Consider the following 22724-nt stretch of genomic DNA (forward strand, 5'->3'; position numbering starts at 1 on the left):
AGACACTCTCTGAGTTTGACTGAGCTTTCAGACAGGATGAAATATATGTGGGAGGGAGAAAAAGGAGGCATGACAGTTATGTTCAGTCACGCTTAAGTTTATTGAACAGTTGTTCAATTTGACCTACAGTAACATTAATAACAAAGATCCAAAAATAAAAAAATACAAAGAAAATCCTCTTACTGGAACTGAACCGCACCAATGTTCTGTACAACCGTGTCATTAAACTCTTTGTTAACAAATAAAGGAGGATGGAGCTTTGGTAAGTGAAGTGTTTTAGTTTTTTTACATGTGCAGTAGTGTTACTACTGCAGTGGTTCCCAAACTGGGGGGAGCACAGTGGAACTACGGGGTAGGGGGCGGCTCAGGGATGTGCAGTTAGGGGAGGCAGGAAGAGCCTCACCTGTCATCATGAAAAGTAAAAAACAAATAATGATGAAATAAATATTAATATTTCTCTACTGATCTGTGCAATAAATGTAATTTCGGTATGATTCCAATCATTTCAAGCATTTTTATAATCAAAATCGCTGAATTTGCGCATGTCCTGTTCAAACAGAGAGGAGACACGTGAGGTGAGGCAGCGACGAGCTGTGCCTCATCTCAGATTGCGCAATCCCTCACAAACTGGGTTGAGCCTTTTGCTTTCTCATTGTTTGTCACCACTGTAATATTTGTAGACACTTTTATTATATTGCTGATCTTGCCATTAAACATGTGAAGCGCGAGAGCACACGGGTCGGGTTTATCACGTCAAGCGGCACAGAGCAGATTGACCCAGACAGGAAGTCAGACACCGAAAAGGGATAGAGCATCCGGTAATTTTTCTAAATAAAACACTATCTCACTGATTGATATGTAAGAATAGGAATGTACCTATGAATATGATTTAAAAAAGAATATGATCCATGCAGAAAAAGCTTGAGTAGCTTGCACATCTTGTTTATAATTCAGTTTTAAAGAACCTAAGACTACATCCACACTACTCCGTTTCTATTTGAAAACGCATATGTTTTGCTACATTTACACTGAGCGTCCACACTACGCAGGCGTTTTCGAGCACCGTAAACAGAGGACTTTAGAAACGCTCCCGAAGCCGGCTACGTTTGGAAACTCCGGATAGCGTATTCGTCTGGACGGATGTATACGCATAAGTTTGGAAACGATGACGTAGACACCCGCGATCGACTTCCAGGTTAATTTAACGCGGACAACTGATTACAGGCATTGCTGACCTTGTTGTCTTTACTAGCAGCTGTTGTCCAGTTAAAGTCTGCATGTCTGCGGAGGAAACAGCTGTTATTGTAGAGATCAGTGAGCGGAGAGAGGGAGAGAGAGACCCGCAGCGCTGTAACTAACGTTAAGTCTGAAAAATAAAACTTATATCTGTATCTGTTTGAATTTATAGAGGAAGATTTGAGAGAAGATCTTAAGTATCAAACATACTTACGATCATTAAAGACTACTTTATTACTCTGGTTGCTTAGTTCCAAAATACGACAATCTACTTCCTGTTTACATCGGCGCATGCCCAGTGTACGTGAAGAGTCACATGATATTTGTTTTCAGGCGTGTAGTCTGGACGGAGATCATTTCGGAAACGATGGCTGAAAAGCTGTGTGGACGGAGATCGTTTTCGTTTGAAAACTCCGTTTCCAAACAAAAACGGAGTAGTATGGATGTAGCCTAAGAGTTGGGTAAACTAAATTGTGGCACTCTTGTATGTCACAAAAAGCTTTTATTGACAGCAATCAGAACAAAGTAAATCCACATCAATCAATGTTGGATATGTTGTTTTCTTGTTTGAGAGAACCTGCTGTTAAATGTGGGAAATATAGGTTGTTTGCACTTAAAAGAAATTAAGTTAATTTTATTTACAAATTAATATTATTATATTGTTATTATCGTTACTCTAGATGTAGGATTTTTTATTTTCTTGCACACTAATTCAGTTTGAAAAACCTACTGTGAAATGGGGAAATGTAAGTTGTTGCACTGTTCCTAACTTCAATTTTAACATTTGAAGTTACTTGTAAATTGTGGTGGAAAGTATTTCCTTGTGAGAAATCAAAAAGTATCTTAAGCTTTCTGTCTTTTAAGGATTTATTACAGGATAAGACATAGAAAAATTATAAAAGAATAGTGAACAGATTTAAACAGATTAATTAACAGATTAATAAAACAGAGTCATAGATTACGATACAGCTGTATAACAGAGAGCGTTCCTTCACCCATGGCAGAATAAAGGAAGACTCTGCCTTCTCTGCAAAGAAGGCCCTTCTTAAATGCCTGTCTGAGCGGAGAATCACCCTCCTCAGCAGAAACTACGCATCAATCAAAGTCCAGCTGTCCAGTTCCCTGTGGCCTAGGGATGTTTACATAAAATCAGGTAACTATCTGTTTTCTATAAGGCCCTATCAAATGGAAGTTGCCCCCCTTTGTTCCCTTGATAAGCAGAAAACTCTGCTTCTGTTTGCCCAAGTGTCAAAGTTCAAACTAGATAGAAAACACATGATCAACGAATCTAAGTAAGAAATAATCATTAGAAGTCACATGAAAACAATTTTCCCCCGACAAAAATATATTCAAGAATGTAATGCAATTAACATGTGTGAAAGCACTACTTGAAAGTGATCTAAAGTCAAATCTGTGTGGAAATTGATTTTATTATTGCTATTTTTTTTTCAGTAAAACAAACGGAACAATAAACTGTGATGTGGAAAAGTGAAGTGATATGTACTTATTTTAGAAAGGAAAACAAATATTTTATAAAGTTTATATGTTATAATGCAATTAATTCAAAACAAAGAAGGTACGACCCATTTGGGGTGGGTGGGGTTGGGTGCGGTGGGGGAGCTTATAATGTTCCTATATCATCAAAGGGGAGCTTGACAGAAAAAGTTTGGAAACCACTGTACTACTGTGTTAATGTTTCTATCATGTTGTTTTTATGATATGGTTAATATTGTTCCCTCTGATGTGAATAATATTTGAATGGTGCCCTTGAGTGTGTGGCTGAATGCGTGTTTTAGCGCTGCAGTTTTGCTGGAATGTGCAGAGGCCAGTTGAATCGTGTTATTTGGGTTTTATGTTATTCTACCTACTTTGTTGTCATATAAATATATGTGACTGGTTCTTGGGCATTTGTTCTTGTCATTGTGTTAGTTACATTGATTTTGACTGTATGCATTTCCCGTTAATGACGAAGCATCCCGTCATGCTGTGTCATAGTGATAGCCTTGCATCCTTTATAGTTTTGCGCATATTCATGTATCTGCACTCTGCAGTTAGTGTATTTGTAGCCCTCATAGGTGCTGAGCTTCATGTAACATTTTATTTCACTTGTCAAATGTTGCAGTGTTATGTGAATATGAGGTTTTTACACAAAAAATAATAATAACCCGTAGCTGTGGTGTCATAATGAGGTTATTAGGAGGTGGTTCAACTGTAGTAGGACAGTACTGAAGGCCCAGGTATAAAATACACGGCCTGCCACTGGTAAAGATGCAGAGTGATAAGCATTACATGTGGCCAATTGATTCACTTTTTTATTTTTTCTCTTGTCGGATTCATATCTGATTTTTAAAACAGACCAGGAAATAATGTTTGGGATCATAATCACACAGATTGCAGAATGATGTTTAATGATGAATGGTGTATCCCTGAATGTTTTGAAATACTGGTGAATGTCACATTTTTATTTTAAAGCTACTTTACTGCAAAAGACAGACGCCAAAGTAATCTCAGATAACCACCTGAAGCAAGAAATACTTAAGCCAAATGGTTGTATTTAGTCTTAATACAAGCATGCCAACTAATTCATACTTTTTGTTTTGCTTTGATAATAGTTTTGCCATTCTGCCTTCTGTCATTTCAGACTACCCATCCCTGCCTGTCCAAGGTGTGGCATGCTATTGTTCCCTGTACCATATGGTTTATACACATACATTTATATACACAGTTTCATCCGGTCTCTAATGTGAGGTATCGTAGAGCTCTGGGTGCACAACTACGTCTACAATATTTTCAACACTGATAGGCTTTCGCGACACAGCGTCACACAAATTTTGCGTCAGAGTTTAAAAAATTCAACTTGTGCATATTCACGTCATGCATTAGCATCCGTCGTCTACTCGCATCCTTTTGCGTCTTTGGATAGACTTTGTATGTAATCTTGTCACGCAAAAAAAATCACATCACGCTTCATGTGAACACAGCATTAGAATCCAATATTTCTGCCTGTGGACGGACATTTTCGTCTTTAACCACACAATAAAGATCACTGTGGAGACACACTTTTGTAGCAGGACTTTATTAAGAAATATTTCAAACTCACTTGATTTGCGTTACTCAAATTATTGTAGTTTTGTTTTAAATTTTAGTCACAGTTCTTTTGTTTATCTTCTATCAGCACTCTCCCTGTGATCTGGAACTCCAGCGCACTCCAGTTGAGCACATTTCCTGGGGTGAAGTTTAGTTCATCCATGTACTTCTGGATCTCACAGGGGGAAAGGGTGTGGTTCCACATGTGGACATCAGACATCATGCCAACGAAACACTGCTTTGAGTCAAACCCCCCACCATGGGAATCCTGCTCCTGTAGATTACAAATGCGGTTTGAGATACAGTTAATAAAAGCTAAATTGTACAATATTTGTACTGAAATCTATACAATAGATACACACAATAAACCAATAATAAATGTGTTTATTTAGACCATTTACTATTGTGCTTATTAATAAAACTGTACCTGTCCTAAGATAATTATAGTAGAGCCACTGATGATTGATCCAGAGCTGATAAACTTCTTAATTGAAGGTTGTCCATCAAACCACAGCTGCACCAGTTCGGACTCAGAGTCCCATGTTGTACAAATAGAGTGCCACATGTTCGACTTGTAGTCCCACCCTTTATATTCTGTCATTCGATTCTTGACATGGGGCGCAATTCCTTTATTTTCTTCGAACCAGAAAATCAGGAAGCCATTGGCAGAACTGGGTGTGGCCAAAGAGAAAAGGATGTGGTCTCTCTTAAGGTCTGTGAAGGACCTGTAGGCATTGAAAAGACATTATCACGCACGATACTTTTCACAGTCAGAGATACAATGGGTTGTTTTATACATGTTGAACATTCAGTTGTACCTGTGACAGACGGTTACAGCAACAAATCTCTGTGTTGATGCTGTCAGTCTCACACGAGCTGTGTTGGTTTGTTGTGGGAAGATGAACATTTTGCCTGACAGATCTGATAACAGAGAGGGACGTTTTTTTATTTTTTATATCGATTTGTTTATCAGCATGGATTATTATTTCCAGCCATATGGTGTAGCAGTGTAACAGTTGACTAACTACATTATACATTATCTTCGTTATCAATATCATACAAAGATTGTGGTGACACATGACATGATATTTTGGTTGAACGTCATCTTGCACGGTATTAGAAACGGTACCATAAGAACCACTGTCTGTTGAACTCTGTCACACATATAAGCATTGCTCGGCACGCCATCATTCAGGATTTATAAGAACATTTTGAGGAAGGAAAATACTTGCTATGTCAACTATGATGTCTTATACAAATAGAGACACTACATACCGTCATTTAAAAACATTTTTGATACTCCACTTAGCTTTTTAGTTTGCTTATTGTTTTGCCTGGTATCCATTTGTTTTACACAAGTATATATAGGTACATGTTATCTTCAAATGCAGTAATGATTGAAAGTGGAAGGAGCACCAGTGCTTTGGCGGTGTCGAGTCAAGAAAATGTTTGATATTAAAACATAATGTTCTTTTGTTCACTTTTCTGTTATGTTAGATTTGTTAACCGTACATTTGTAGAACAATGTTACTTGACAATTATACATGAAAATGGAAAATAATAAATGTATTATCTCAAATATAGCAGACATATGCTTAAAGTCAACATTGGTAATATAAGTAGAGATATCTGACATATTTTGCCCAGTTCAGAAATCTGCTATTAATATACTGTAAAACCTTGAATTTGGGAAAAAAAAATATGTTTCTTGTGTCTAAAAGAGTATTGCATGACGAGTGTGTTAGCAAATTTGAGGAAATTCCAACATTTCCTTTTGTTGTTCCCTCTGTTAAATAAGAATTTTTTTTTTACCTTGAGGAGTTGCAGCACATGCTGTCAACATCACCAACAGCAGAATCATCTAATATAAAGGGGGAAAGAGACCATGAAGACATTCCTTTTGTTTTTGATCAAATGAAGTCAACACTTTTGATTTGCTTTTAGTACTTTATGTACAACAAATTAATTAACTCTGATTTACCTTGAACTGCTAGAATAAACAATGCAGGTGGAAAAAGTATAAAAATGAAATAAAACAAAATGTTTTCAAATAATACAGTAACTTTAAATTCCTATATTTTGCAGTTTGTCATGTGTAGATCTTACCTTGAAATCAGTGTCTGGATGTTGTGTGCAGCATGAACAGGATTGTGAGATTTGTGCAATCACTGCTTCCTCATTTTTGTCTGCGTGTCTCTGTGTTTCCTTCCTTATCTACAATATTTTTTTGGCTTCAGATTCCTGTTGCGTAAAAAGCTGTTATCCGCTTTCCATTGAATCGACAGAATTTACAATGAAAGTCCTCATGTCGAAATTTGGAGGTACTCCATGAAACTGAAATGAAGTGAGGCACTTTTTTGTGCTTTTACTTTTTCACTTTCAGAAAGAATGAATCACTGCAATAAGAAATATACATTCTAAAAATGTAAATGTCTGTCTTGTTTTTACTATTTCTGAATTTAATATGTATACATATTGGTTTGAATTACTATAATACTGCTTGAAGAGTACAATATTTTCTCACATAGTTCCCAAACAACTGTCTATGCTGTTGTGATTTGAATGCATTCACCTTCGTTTCACATGCATCAGCTGTACACAACAATGAATCCGCACATTGCTCACTCATGACTAACACATAACAGTAATCAGAGATGTTTCACGTTTTCTGCATTCACCTTTGGATCAGATAAAATGACTTGACACTTTACAACATCAATAGCCAATCTGTACTCTCACTGTAACATTTTATGTGTATTTTTTGTGAAGAACAAATACAGTAGCGATGCAACTTTCACTGGGTGGTGGCCTATTTCTTGGTTTTGTGCTTGTTTGGAGTTTTCCTTCATTGCTCCAAGGTGGGTTAGCTGAGATCATGTTTTTTTTGTATTCTATGTTGCATGTTTAACCACACCTGACAATCATGTCAAGATGCACTAAATATAACAATAATTTTTCAGACATTTAATGTTAAAAATCATTATAGGAACAAACCTGGAAGACGCTCATGAATTGAAGATAAAAAATGAATTCCGTTAAAAAAAAATTGTGAAAGTTCTACAGAATTTTCAGGAACAAACAGAAAAATAAGAACTATACACTTCTCCCCATGTGACCCAACCATTGCTCATGATTCATGAATAAAAAATGAAGCTTTGAGGAAGATCACAGCTCTCATGAGAGAATATTGTAAACAAAAACATTTTTGATATCCCACTTAGCCTTTTAGTTTACTTATTGTTGTACCTGTCTTTTGTTTTTCACAAGTTAATATGTAGATCATTTTCTTCCATAAATAACTGTGTCCAGTGACACAACTGTATATGCATGTCCTAACATATTCACTTATTCACTTAGGCTGGCAGTGATTGCCACTTTAGCCAGCCCACTCTCCTGTTGAGCTACAGGTGTGTGTGTGTGTGTGTGTGTGTGTGTGTGTGTGTGTGTGTGTGTGTGCTGTGTTTTGAATGCATTCATGCATGGGGCAACATACTGCATGTCTTCATGCCTGCTTGTCCTAGTGTATCGATTAGTGATTGATCGTGTGTCACCAACAACTACCAGTTACCAGTTCAATGCTTTCTACACTCCCTTCATGATCAACTAAAATGACTTGCTGCAGCACAACATCAAGGGCCTATTTATACTGTCACATCCAAATATTATATCTATTATATCTTCTCTGCAACAGACTTTAGTGATGGAGGACTCTGCACGCTCCTCTCTCCACTGATGGGATGAGATCCTGTAGTGACTGGGGAGATCCTGAAGCTCAGAGCAAATGTTTCTTGGAGAACTGCATCAGATCAGCCAGAGCCATAACTCTGGACATACATGGGTATAGTGAAATTATTTAACATTAGTGTTAAAATGCTGTATGGCTGCTTTAATGCCTGAGTGTTTATGTTGTTCCAGGGTATTTACATAAGCCTACACAGTGTCATTGTGTCATATACTATGTACAAAATGCAGTGGTGGGCCGTCAGGGCTAGCAAGGCCTTCTTTGCTGGCCTAGACCCTGACAGAATCCCAAAGTTATAGCTATTTCACAATTTAATTATTTTTCATAAATACACTATGAATTCTAAATATTTTTCCTCTTAGGTTATTATCTCATTGCATAGCTACTGTCTTCCTCCGTTGCGCTGCTTCCAGCACAGCTTGTTTTAACTAGAGCTTTTATCCAATCAGATTTCGCCCCTATGTTGTCTCTAAGTAAAAAAAATTTGCCCGGAGGCCTTCAGAGTTACAAGTGAATCCCTTTGCCGTTTAAGTAAACAGGAACGATATTGTTGATTGTCATAGTCTTCAACCAATCAGATTTTTTGTTTGACATGTTGGGCGTATTCTTTGAAATGTCAGACCCTTCTAGCTGGCCTAGCCAAGTACGTCATCATTAACGTGCGGCTTGATTGGTCAGTGGGCTAGTCTGACTGTTGTGAAACTAGCTAGCAGAACTTTGTAGTAGTAACAGTTAAAGTTTAAAGCTATGTAAGACGTAATTTACGTGACATTGGATCCAACCGGCCACAGGGCTCCGGGGAATGGGCAGGAGGGCTCCAGACACAGGTACGGACCGCCGAAGTTGCGCCGTACACAGGTGCTCCGGCGGACGGCCGAACTTGCTTTCGGACACGGGTGCTCCGGCGGACGGCTGGACTTGCTTCGGACACGGGTGCACAGGCGGACGGCCAGACTGCCGAAATTCCTTCGGACACGTGCTCAGGCGGACGGCCAGACTTGGGATGAGACGGGGAACTGGGCTCTAGAGACTGGGGATCGGGAGGACAGAACTCTAGAGCCTGGGGGTCGGGAGGACGGAAGTCTAAAGCCTGGGGGTCGGGAGGACGGAAGTCTAGAGACTGGGGGTCGGGAGGACGGAACTCTAGAGACTGGGGACACTGGGGGTCGGTAGGCCGGAACTCTAGAGACTGGGGACACTGAAGATCAGGGGGACTGCACTCTAAAGGACGAGGATCAGGAGGGGAACTGAACTCTAGAGGAAGGGGATCAGGATTCAGACTCCCGGAGACGGGGTTCCCGGGGAACAGGATTCAGACTCCAGGACTCCCTTTCGCGTTTCATATTCACATCCCATCGCGTTTGGTGTTAACACAGCATTAGAATCCAACATTTCTGCATCTGGACAAACATTTTCATGTTTAACCACACAATAAAGACCACTGTGAAGACACACCTTTGTACCAGGACTTTATTGAGAAATATTTCAAACCCACTTGATTTGCGTTACTCAAATTATTGTAGTTTTGTTTTAAAGTTTAGTAACACAACTTTTGTTTATCTTCTATCAGCACTCTCCCTGTGATCTGGAACTCCAGCGCACTCCAGTTGAGCACATTCCCTGGGGTGAAGTTTAGTCCTTTCATGTACTTCTGGATCTCACAGGGGGAAAGGGTGTGGTCCCACATGTGGACATCAGACATCATGCCAGTAAAACACTGCTTTGAGTCAAAGCCCCCACCCTAGGAATCCTGCTCCTGTACATTAAAATGTAGTTTGAGATACAGTTAATAAAAGCTAAATTGTACAATATTTGTACTGAAATCTATACAATAGATACACACAATAAACCAAGAATAAATGTGTTTATTTAGACCATTTATTATGGTGCTTGTTAATAAAACTGTACCTGTCCTAAGATAATTATAGTAGAGCCATTGATGTTTGATCCAGAGCTGATAAACTTCTTAGTTGAAGGTTGTCCATCAAACCACAGCTGCACCAGTCCGGACTCAGAGTCCCATGTTGTACAAATAGAGTGCCACATGTTCGACTTGTAGTCCCACCCTATATATTTTGAGTTTTCATTCTTGATATAGGGCTCAATCTCTTTATTTGCTTCATACCAGATAATCACGAAGTCATTGGCAGAACTGGGTGTGGCCAAAGAGAAAAAGACGTGGTCTTTCTTAAGGTCTGTGAAGGACCTGTAGACAATGAAAAGACATTATCATGCATGTTACTATTCACAGTCAGAGATACAATGGGTTGTTTTGTACATGTTGAACATTCAGTTGTACCTGTGACAGACGGTTACAGCACCAAAACTCTGTGTTGATGCTGTCAGCCTCACATGAGCTGTGCTGGTTTGTTCTGGGAAGTTGAACATTTTGCCTGACAGATCTGAAAACAGAGAGGGACGATTTATTTATTTTTTAATATTGATTTCTTAGTCGGCATGGATTATTATTTCCAGCCATATGGTGTAGCAGTGTAACAGTTGACTAACTACATTATACATTATCTTCGTTATCAATATCATACAAAGATTGTGGTGACACATGACATGATATTTTGGTTGAACGTCATCTTGCACGGTATTAGAAACGGTACCATAAGAACCACTGTCTGTTGAACTCTGTCACACATATAAGCATTGCTCGGCACGCCATCATTCAGGATTTATAAGAACATTTTGAGGAAGGAAAATACTTGCTATGATGTCAACTATGATGTCTTATACAAATAGAGACACTACATACCATCATTTAAAAACATTTTTGATACTCCACTTAGCTTTTTAGTTTGCTTATTGTTTTGCCTGGTATCCATTTGTTTTACACAAGTATATATAGGTACATTTTATCTTCAAATGCAGTAATGATTGAAAGTGGAAGGAGCACCAGTGTTTTGGCGGTGTTGAGTCAAGAGAATGTCCACAGTTAAACAAATTAACAACAGTTATAAAATCATTAAAACATCCAAGTTTGATATTAAAACATAATAGTCTGTTGTTTACTTTTCTGTTCTGTTAGATTTGTTACCCGTAATTCTTGTAATTTTATAGAACAATGTTACTGAACATTTTATATGAAAATGGAAAATAATAAATGTATTATTTCAAATATAGCAGACATACGCTTAAAGACAACATTGGTAATACAATTAGAAATATCTGACATATTTTTCCCAGTTCAGAAATCTGCTATTAATATACTGCAAAACCTTGAATTTGGAAAAAAATATGTTTCTTTATGTTTCTTTGTCTAAAAGAGTATTGCATGATAGGTGTGTAAGCAAATTTGAAGAAAAAGGCAACAAACTACTACAAATTCCAACATTTCCTTTTGTTGTTCCCTCTGTTAAATAAGGATTTTTTTTTTTTTACCTTGAGGAGTTGCAGCACATGCTGTTAACATCACCAACAGCAGAAAAAACATCATCTAACATTACATTACAGTCATTTAGCAGACGCTTTTATCCAAAGCGACTTACAATTCAGTATCTATCTACACACCGTAGGTGCAGCTACGGGAGTAATTTTTTTTGGGGGTTAAGTGTCTTGCTCAAGGACACATTGACATGAGACTAGCTGGATCTGGGGATCGAACCGCTGACCCTCTGATTGAAAGGCGGCCCTGCTCTCTACTTAGCCACGGTCACCCATCTAATATATAGGGTAAAAGAGACCATGAAGACACTCATTTTGTTTCTGATCAAATGAAGTCAACTCTATCTACAACAAATTAATTAACTCTGATTTACCTTGAACTGCTGGAATAAACAATGCAGCTGGAAAAAGTATAATATAAAATAAAACAAAAAGGTTTTCAAATAATACAATAACTTTAAATTCCTATATTTTGCAGTTTGTCATGTGTAGATCTTACCTTGAAATCAGTGTCTGGATGTTGTGTGCAGCATGAACAGGAGTGTGGGTTTTATGCAATCACTGCCCCTCATTTCTGCCTGCATGTCTCTGTGTGTCTTTCCTTATCTACAATATTTTTTTGGCTTCAGATTCCTGTTGTGTAAAAAGCTGTTATCCACTTTCCATTGAATCAACAGAATTTACAGTCAAAGTCCTCCTCATGTTAGAAATAGTCACCTTATTGGGAGGTACTCCATGAAGCTGAAATGAAGTGAGGCACTTTTTTTGTGATGTTACTTTTTCTCTTTCAAAAAGAATGAATCACTGCAATAAGAAATATGAAATATTTAAAAAATGTAAATTTCTGTCTTGTTTTTACTATTTCTGAATTTAAGTATTCATATTGGTTTAAATTACTATACTTAAGCTTAAAGAGTACACTATTTTCTTACATAGTTCCCAAACAACTGTGCATGCTGTTGTGATTTGAATGTTTTCTTCTTCGTTTCACATGCATCAGCTGTACACAACAATGAATCTGCACACATAGATTAAAGGTTGTTGTGTTGGGACCATGTGCTTCTGAAACAAAGGGATCAGGCCTGTATGTTCATTCAGAGGCCTGATTGCAGATAGCACTCAAACCCCCAAACCCCATTTCACATTTAACTGTGAAATTTAGAGGTCGTTCGGTTGAGAGAACTCGGCGCTGCTCTCATTCGAGGAGTCCAGGGATGCCGAGGCGGGACTTCCGGTTTTACGACCGGATGCCACCAATTTACAAAATTACTGAGTGCGCCTGAATGCACCGCTTGTCCCTCTAACCTCCGTCAGGGTAAGGAAGCACACAGCAACATTGCTTGTTTTTAGAGGCCAGTCTTCAATTCACAGGACAAATAACAAAAGTTTCGCAACCTTAAAAGAGAAGGACAATTTGCCTGCAGACGTGAAGAAAACGGATTCTTCAGAGAAAGAGAAGGACACTTACTTAGGGTGTCTGGGCTTAGTTAAGTTATTGTGTGTTTCATTGTCTTGTTAGTGTTTTGCTTATGGTGTAAATGACTCTTAAAAGGTTCTGTTAATAAGGTGAATATTTCCTACAAACCGTTATTTGCTAGTTACCTAAGATAATCACTTCCTGCTAGCTTTTATTTTTTAAGTGCCCTTTTATGTTTTGGGTCCTTTATTTTGAATTCTTTCTGGCAAAACCGGAAGAAGATACCAAACATGTTAGAGTATAGTAACTTGACTTCACATAAAGAAAAGTAAGATAATTGACGGTGTAGATTAAAAGAAAAGTGTTCATAAGATATTCCTCTGCAATAAGAATTTCTTCACTAACGTTTAAGCACCTAGCTGAACGGGAAGTAGGTATTGTGTGTGTTTATTGTGTGTTTGCTGTATTACTGCTGTTTCAACTGGATGCTAATGTTAGCTTAATGGGTATGGCTAAATGACTATGGGTACATCCCAAGGCCAAATCCCAATGTCCCCCCTTACGGACTCACGGACTTTGAGGCGCGCTCCCGCAAAGTCTGTGAGGGTTCAGGGATGTCCCTACTGTCAAATCATCGAGTGTTTGAGGGCTCTCTGGCAGACATTTTGAGCCCTTTATGAACCCTTTCCGTAGGGAATTACCCACAAGTCATAGCAATGTGACTTTAAACACGGGGTGACCAGTGGACGCATGGAGACATTAAAAAAAAAGGTAAACAAAGAGCACTGCTCACGTGTGTTCAGCCTGTCTTATTATATTTACACAGAAACATTAAGGGTTAAAGATGGAACAAAAAATAAACTTGAAATCAGAGGATATTTATTTATTTATCCATCAAATATTTGATTTTGTCATTGAAGATGTTTTGACAAAAACAAGTAAATAGATTATAAGAAATTAACTCATCTTGTGAGGAAAGAGCCTGAAGAAGTTCAAATCAGGGAATACAAAGTATAAACTAAATACCCACAATTATACATCTTATTTTTTGTCGTTTTTATGGTAACGTAATATGTTGCAGCAGAGTGTTGTCCCATTCATATTTACACCATTTTGAGCGCTTGCAGCCTCTCACACTCAACCACTTACCAGGTGACGTCAATTAAGTCCTTGAGGGTTCAGGGCTTAGGGTTTAGGGAGGACATTGGGGTGTGGCCCAAGTCTCTTATTTGTCATTTTCTCGCTCCTCGCTTGAACCGGAAGTTGTTCAGCGCCGCCATAGTGACCACCGTCCCAAAGCTCTTATTTCTGCTCTGAGGATCGGGGAGGGATCTCCGAGAAGCCATGAGCGAGGACGCACGAGAACAGGTTTCCAGGAAGTGTTTTAACGGCCGACACGCCCCCTCTTTGTTCATCAGTTATGTGATTGGATGCTGCAGCTGATCGGACTGATGAGATTTTTCTAAATATCACTGGAGTTTCATACCACAGTGAAGACAGATCAGAGATTAAACTCAAGTTTTATATTTGATTAGTTTTCTGATTCACCGTTTAATTATATGTTCATTGTAGACTGAACAACAAAAGGACTTCATAAATGAAAAGATTTGTCTTTTCATGATCTGATATTTCCCTCAACTTTTATTATAGATACAATTAAAGTCAGCGAGAGCTGGAGAGACGAAACACCTTTTACGTAATGTATCATCATTTCATTCAGTCACGTGAGGCTGATCATTCCTGAGTGTAGGTGACTCAGCAACTTAAAATTAGTCACCAAGAGGCTAAGTAGGGGAGACTAACCTGCGGACGCGCTGGCAGTAAATAATTCACGCCGATCCAGTGGCTGAGTTATGTGAGTTTATTTGTGGACAACTAACAAACTTTGTGCTGAATAACACACATTCATAAGTGTTAAAACTCGCCTTCTACTTGTTGTACAAAGGTGATCGACAGTGATCAACAGCGTCAAGCAATGATAATAGTAGTGAAAGTAGTGTATAGCGTGTAAATAGTGGTCAACAAAAAATAATGCTCCCTCTCTCACCCCCTCTCCTTCCATTCATCCAACTAAACAGTACTGAACTACTGAACAGCTGATATCCCCATTGCTATCCCCAACACCACGTGACTCAACTACCGGAAGTGTACAAAAAAGGGTATACAAAATGACACAGGCCATACCTGGCTCTTACATTGAGTGTCTGAGTTATATCATTTAAGTTTAACCTGAAACATTGAGCCTAATAAATTAATTCCAGTGTTAAAGAGAAACCATAATTATATTCTGGGTTATTTAATGACATCACAATCAGAATTTCAATACGTACAGACGCAAATCATAAATAAGACAAAAAGCATTCCGTCGGTAGAAATCGTTCCGGCGCTTATAAACAGGACACAGTTTGTTAAAAAGGTAACAGGCTACAGAGAAAACACCTCTACTCTGACAGTGATGATTACCGTGTGTCTTTATTAGTTATTAGTATTAATAGTTACTATTATTAAGTGCAGTGATCATGTGTACAGACACAAACTTATCAAAAGTCTCTCCAGCTGTTAAAGCCGACTGACAGCTGATCCAGCTGTGATCAGCTGATTCACTGTCATCAGAAACAGACGGCGCTTCACTTGACGCTTCAGAGGAAAGGACGTCTCATGTCTCTTAAAACATATTTCCTTGTTTCCTCTCTCATCGCATGGTTTCCAAGTGAGGGAAACGGGGATGCAATTAAGAGACTTGGGATGTACCCTATGCTGTAATTTTAATGCTAGATTTCGGTTTTTACATATGCTGTTAAGAAGTATACGTATATGTGAGAAATGTTTGATTAATGCCCACATGTATATTTAAATGTAAGTTAATTCATGTTTGTACTTGTAAGAGCTCATTGATGTTTTATCTGTTCCGTAGTTCTTACGGTGTTTTCTGGAGGGTGTTTTCCAGAGATTGGTTCAAGGAGAAAAAGTAAATTTGTGTTCATCAAAAATAAGAATGACAGTTGACCATAAATAAAGGCCTCTGCTTCACCATTGTCCAGCTGGGGTCCGCTACATAAGTTACTTTGTCATGTTATAACGTGGTGTTGTGTATGCTCAATAATCGCCGAGATTAACGACCGAGATCTTTAATGTTGTGTAGAAATTACTGTATATTTCATACTACTGCAATCGTGTTTTGAGATCAGTTGCCGCTAGTGAGGTCGGAAGTTGTTGTCTCATCGGTTCAAAGGTTAGAACCGCGGCTGGGCGAGTCCAAGATTGTCAGCCGTGTTTTTGTGATGACATAGCAATTTTTCACCGTGGTGGGAAGGATCTGTTTTGTTTGGAGGATTTATTTTGTTTTGTTTGCTTTCTCTCTTCTTTTACTAACACACACATGTAGCATTAAGCTACATGCAGCTCCGGGTTGAGCTAACTGCTTCAGACACGTGTAGATAACGCAATCCCTATATTGTCTATCACCAGTTTAGAATCTCACGCCATTTTGTGGTCTTGTGAGGTGTGGTCACGTGTGAAACTGCCCCTCCATTTTGATAGTTCGAAGCTATCTTCAATGTGTATTTTTATTGTTGAAAAACAATTAAGATAAAATGTTGTCATCTTTTTTTTACTGAAGACTGATTTCACTTCATATACTTCTGGATCTCACAGAACAAAAGCATGTGGTCCCACATGTGGACATCAGACATCATGCCAACACTTGTCAAGCAGAGAAAAACATTTTCAACTTGTAGCCTAACCCATACCCTGAAAAGGCGTTTGACGGAAAGTATTTTAGAACTTAGTTTTTTACCATGATTATCATTTTTGCCCATGAATTGAAGATAAAAATCAAATATATTAAAAATAAATTGTGAAAGTTCTAGCGTATTTCTGGAACAAACAGAAAAATAGGAACTATACACTTGCAAATGTATATGCATGTCCTAACATATTCTCTTAGACTGGTAGGGATTGCTGCTTTAGCCAGCCCACTGAGCCAGTTGAGATTTGACTCAAAGTTTGTAAATAGTGAAATTGTTCAATATGCATATAGAGTTTATAGCAGATGGTTCTCTGTCAAGGCATTTCCATTAGTAGGAGAAAACTCAGAAACATGATTCACAAAATGCAGCATAACCATTCATGATTACAAGTTAAATTGTTTATTTTTAAAGTAATTGACACCATGTGGTGAGTATTTTTGTTTGAGGTATGTTTTCTTTATTGTTTCTGCACTACAAGTGTGTGTGCAATGTGTGTGTGTGTGTGTGTGTGTATGTGTGTGTGTGTGCTATGTTTTGAATGCATTCATGCATGGGACAACATACTGCATGTCTTCATGCCTGACATGGTGAGTATTTTTGTTTGAGGTGTGTTTTCTTTGATTCATTGATTAATGCAGAACTCAGACAGCTAAGGTTGCACAAGGATCAGACTTTAGGAGTGGGGACAGGGACATGTATAAAGAGTCAAAATACAGGTTTAACAAGGCGGTGAGAGATGCTAAACGACAGTAATCTGAGAAACTGCAACAGCAGCTCTCAGCAAGTGACTCTGCTTCTGTCTGGAGAGGTCTCAGACAGATCACCAACTACAAGCCTAAAGCGGCCCACTCCATGAATGACCCATGCCTGGCAAACGAGCTGAACGAGTTCTACTATCGTTTTGAAAGACAATGGGACAGTCCTGACTCAATCCCCCATGGCTCCATCAACCAGCCCCAGACCACCAGGTCCCCCTCCCCCAGCCCAGCAGGGGCCCACGCCTCTGTACCACCCATCCCAACTTTTCTCAAATAAAGAGAGAGAAATAATGTTCCTACTTGTAAAGGAAAGACGGATAAACTAGCTTTCATATCTGCATCACTCCCAAATCCTAATTGTTAAAGGAGAATCCATCCATTGTGTGCGGTCCCTGCGGTCCCATGTGAATTGTTGTCATTGTTGTGAATGGACGAGGGGGCGACTAGCTCACTAGGCTAAGAGGGTTGTCTGGGAACCGGAGTGTCAGCAGTTCAATCCTTGGCTGACATTAGCTGAGTCAAAGTGTCCTTGAGCAAGACACTAGCTGCTCCCCGGGCACCTGTCAGCCCACTGCTCCCTGGTACAGGGATGGGTCAAATGCAGAGAAGAATTTCCCCCTCAACGGGATAAATATAGTGTAATAAATAAATACAAATAAAGAATAGAGAGATGTCGATAGTTATTTCTTGTATTTCAAATTTGCTCGTTCACACTCTTGCTCACTGGAGACAATTTCTAACAAAATAGCTAAGTTAGCTAACGTTAGCTAGCTAGCTTAGTGTTAACATAGCCCACTACTATATTCCCTTCATTTGCCTCAAGTAAACCTAAATGTAAGCAGGTAATAATCGTTAACAACTACAGATAGACACATTCTGTAACTACCTGTACTTACAATTTCACTCCGTGCATCATTTACTTTGAGCTAAACTCCTTGGCTATAATCCTGGCTGTCGTTGATGAGCCCCCCAACCTTGGGGAGGCTGCTGTGCTGGCAGAGTGAGAAAGCCAGCAGCCTCCCCAAGGTCCTAGTGCCCGTTGATTATATTCAGTGTGATGATATATTGATTGTAATTTGAAGATAAAACATACAAACCAGAACGCACGCACATATGTAGCATGTTACAGTTATAAATAACGTGTCCATGTGAGAAACAATAGTTTAATTTAATGACATCACCAAAATAAAAATGGTTTCATTTTTTTTATTTTTTAAAGCCAATAATGCCAAATTATTTGGGGGGGCTTCAGCCCCCCTAAAATAGGCCTAACGACACCCCTGTTTGTTAGTAGTTTTGCCATTCTGCCTTCTGTCATTTCAGACTACCCATTCCTGCCTGTCCAGGATGTGGCATGCTATTGTTCCCTGTACCATATGGTTTATACACATACATTTATACACATAGTTTCATCTGGTCTCTACTAATATGACGTATCACAGAGCTCTGGGTGCCCACCTACGGCTACAATATTCTCAACGCTGACACAGCGACAGAGCGTTACACAAATTTTGTGTCAGAGTTGAAAAAGTTCAACTTACGCGTATTCGTGTCATGCATTAGCATCCGTTCACGCCGCCTGGGGATATTATGCGTCTACTCGCATCCTTTTGCGTCTTTGCATAGACTTTGTATGTAATCTTGTCACGCAAATAAAAAATCACATTGTTTGGTGTGAACACAGAATTAGAATCCAACATTTCTGCCTCTGGACGAACATTTCATGTTTAACCACACAATAAAGATCACTGTGAAGACACACCTTTGTAGCAGGACTTTATTGAGAAATATATCAAACCCACTTGATTTGTATAACTCAAATTAGTGTAGTTTTGTTTTTAAGTTTAGTAACACAACTTTTGTTTATCTTCTATCAGCACTCTCCCTGTGATCTGGAACTCCAGCGCACTCCAGTTGAGCACATTTCCTGGGGTGAAGTTTAGTTCATCCACGTACTTCCGGATCTCACAGGGGGAAAGGGTGTAGTCCCACATGTGGACATCAGACATCATGCCAATGAAACACTGCTTTGAGTCAAACCCCCCACCATGGGAATCCTGCTCCTGTAGATTACAAATGCGGTTTGAGATACAGTTAATAAAAACTAAATTGTACAATATTTGTACTGAAATCTATACAATAGATACACACATTAAACAAAGAATAAATGTGTTTATTTAGACCATTTACTATGGTGCTTGTTAATAAAACTGTACCTGTCCTAAGATAATTATAGTAGAGCCACTGATGATTGATCCAGAGCTGATAAACTTCTTAATTGAAGGTTGTCCATCAAACCACAGCTGCACCAGTCCGGACTCAGAATCCCATGTTGTACAAATAGAGTGCCACATGTTCGACTTGTAGTCCCACCCTTTATATTCTGTCTTTACATTCTTGATATGGGGCTCCATCTCTTTATTTGCTTCGTCCCAGAAAATCAGGAAGTCATTGGCAGAACTGGGGGTGGCCAAAGAGAAAAGGATGTGGTCTCTCTTAAGGTCTGTGAAGGACCTGTAGGCATTGAAAAGACATTATCAAGCACAATACTTCTCACAGTCAGAGATACAATGGGTTGTTTTGTACATTTAGACATTCAGTTTTACCTGTGACAGACGGTTACAGCACCAAAACTCTGTGTTGATGCTGTCAGCCTCACACGAGCTGTGTTGGTTTGTTCTGGGAAGATGAACATTTTGCCTGACAGATCTGAAAACAGAGAGGGACGTTTTTTTTATTTTTTATATTGATTTGTTTATCAGCATGAATTATTATTTCCAGCCATATGGTGTAGCAGTGTAAAAGTTGACTAACTACATTATACATTATCTTCGTTATCAATATCATACAAAGATTGTAGTGACACATGACATGATATTTTGGTTGAACATCATCTTGCACGGTATTAGAAACGGTACCATAAGAACCACTGTCTGTTGAACTCTGTCACACATATAAGCATTGCTCGGCACGCCATCATTCAGGATTTATAAGAACATTTTGAGGAAGGAAAATACTTGCTATGATATCAACTATGATGTCTTATACAAATAGAGACACTAAATACCGTCATTTAAAAACATTTTTGATACTCCACTTAGATTTTTGGTTTGCTTATTGTTATGCCTGGTATCCATTTGTTTTACACAAGTATATATAGGTACATGTTATCTTCAAATGCAGTAATGATTGAAAGTGGAAGGAGCACCAGTGTTTTGGCGGTGTCGAGTCAAGAAAATGTCCACAATTAAACACATTAACAACAGTTATGAAATCATTAAAACATCCAAGTTTGATATTAAAACATAATAGTCTGTTGTTTACTTTTCTGTTATGTTAGATTTGTTAACCGTAAATTTTACTTGAAATTATATATGAAAATGGAAAATAATAAATGTATTGTCTCAAATGTAGCAGACATATGCTTAAAGTCAACATTGGTAATATAAGTAGAGATATCTGACATATTTTGCCCAGTTCAGAAATCTGCTTTTAATATACTCCAAAGAAACATGCAATTTGTCTAAAAGAGTATTGCATGACGAGTGTGTTAGCAAATTTGAGGAAAAAGGCAACAAACGGCTACAAACTCCAACATTTCCTTTTGTTGTTCCCTCTGTTAAATAAGGATTTTTTGTTTACCTTGAGGAGTTGCAGCACATGCTGTCAACATCACCAACAGCAGAATCATCTAATATATAGGGGAAAAGAGACCATGAAGACACTCGTTTTGTTTCTATTCCAATTAATTTAATTGATTTTCTACTAGTACTCTATGTGCAAAAAATGTATTAACTCTTATTTACCTTGAACTGCTAGAATAAACAATGCAGTTGGAAAAAGTAAAAATATAAAATAAAACAAAAGGTTTTCAAATAATACAATAACTTTAAATTCCTATATTTTGCAGTTTGTCATGTTTAGATCTTACCTTGAAATCAGCGTCTGGATGTTGTGTGCAGCATGAACAGGATTGTGAGATTTGTGCAATCACTGCTTCCTCTTTTTTGTCTGCATGTCTCTGTGTTTCCTTCCTTATCTACAATATTTTTTTGGCTTCAGATTCCTGTTGTGTAAAGAGCTGTTATCCGCTTTCCAATGAATCGACAGAATCTACAGTGAAAGTCCTCCTCATGTTGAAATAGTCACCTTATTGTGAGGTACTCCATGAAGCTGAAGTGAAGTGAGGCACTTTTTTGTGCTTTTGCTTTTTCTCTTTCAGAAAGAAAGTTTGCAATAACAAATATGAAATATTCTAAAAATGTAAATTTCTGTCTTGATTTTACTATTTCTGAATGTATACATATTGGTTTAAATTACTATACTACTGCTTGAAGAGTACAATATTTTCTCACATAGTTCCCAAACTATGTGATTTGAATGCATTCACCTTTGTTTCACATGGTCAGCTGTACACAACAATGAATCCGCACATTGCTCACTCATGACTAACACATAACAGTAATCAGAGATGTTTCATGTTTTCTGCATTCACCTATGGATCAGATACAATGACTTGAGACTTTACAACATCAATAGCCAATCTGTACTCTCACTGTAATATTTTAAGTGTAGTACAAATACAGTAGCGATGCAACTTTCACTGGGTGGTGGCCTATTTCTTGGTTTTGTGCTTGTTTGGAGTTTTCCTTCATTGCACCAAGGTGGGTTATCTGAGATTATGGTTTTTTTGTATTCTATATGTTGCATGTTTAACCACACCTGACAATCATGTCAAGATGCACTAAATATACCCAATAATCTTTCAGACATTTAATGTTAAAAATCATTATAGGAACAAACCTGGAAAGACGCTCATGAATTGAAGATAAAAAATCAATTGCGTTAACATTTTTTTGTGAAAGTCCTAAAGAATTTTCAGGAACAAACAGAAAAATAGGAACTATACACTTCTCCCCATGTGACCCAACCATTAAACCATAAAAAATGAAGCTTTGAGGAAGATCACAGCTCCCATGAGAGAATATTATAAACAAGAACCTTTTTGATATCCCACTTAGCCTTTTAGCTTACTTATTGTTGTACCTGTCTTTTGTTTTTCACAAGTTAATATGTAGATCATTTTCTTCCATAAATAACTGTGTCCAGTGACACAACTGTATATGCATGTCCTAACATATTCACTTATTCACTTAAGCTGGCAGTGATTGCCGCTTTAGCCAGCCCACTCTCCTGTTGAGCTACAGGTGTGTGTGTGTGTGTGTGTGTGTGTGTGTGTGTGTGTGTGTGTGTGTGTGTGTGTGTGTGCGCTGTGTTTTGAATGCATTCATCCATACGACAACATACTGCATGTCTTCATGCCTGCTTGTCCAAGTCTATCGATT

The 22724-nt window shown here is 38.3% G+C and overlaps 2 protein-coding genes and 1 pseudogene across 2 annotated transcripts; all 3 read right to left on the reverse strand.

Annotated features, from left to right (window-relative positions):
* Positions 1–4296: 4296 nt before the first annotated feature.
* Positions 4297–6513, reverse strand: LOC137891122 (C-reactive protein-like). Its single transcript, XM_068735565.1, has 5 exons — positions 6430–6513; positions 6136–6184; positions 5142–5244; positions 4751–5048; positions 4297–4597 (listed from the first exon to the last, which is right to left on the reverse strand). The coding sequence occupies exons 2-5, from the start codon at positions 6182–6184 to the stop codon at positions 4379–4381; spliced, it is 669 nt and encodes a 222-aa protein (XP_068591666.1). The 5' UTR covers positions 6430–6513; the 3' UTR covers positions 4297–4378.
* A 3004-nt stretch (positions 6514–9517) lies between these two features.
* Positions 9518–11780, reverse strand: LOC137891679 (C-reactive protein-like; annotated as a pseudogene).
* Positions 11781–19138: 7358 nt separating this feature from the next.
* On the reverse strand, positions 19139–21410 carry LOC137891633 (C-reactive protein-like). The gene is made up of 5 exons (XM_068736356.1): positions 21311–21410; positions 21022–21070; positions 19986–20088; positions 19596–19893; positions 19139–19442 (listed from the first exon to the last, which is right to left on the reverse strand). Exons 2-5 carry the CDS (start codon positions 21068–21070, stop codon positions 19224–19226), a joined length of 669 nt encoding a protein of 222 aa, XP_068592457.1. The 5' UTR covers positions 21311–21410; the 3' UTR covers positions 19139–19223.
* Between the last annotated feature and the right edge of the window lie 1314 nt (positions 21411–22724).

Source organism: Cebidichthys violaceus, unplaced genomic scaffold (assembly GCF_023349555.1).
Source record: "Cebidichthys violaceus isolate CVI_PGR_0920_01 unplaced genomic scaffold, fCebVio1.0.p SCAF_7, whole genome shotgun sequence".
In the NCBI taxonomy this organism is placed as follows: domain Eukaryota; kingdom Metazoa; phylum Chordata; class Actinopteri; order Perciformes; family Stichaeidae; genus Cebidichthys; species Cebidichthys violaceus.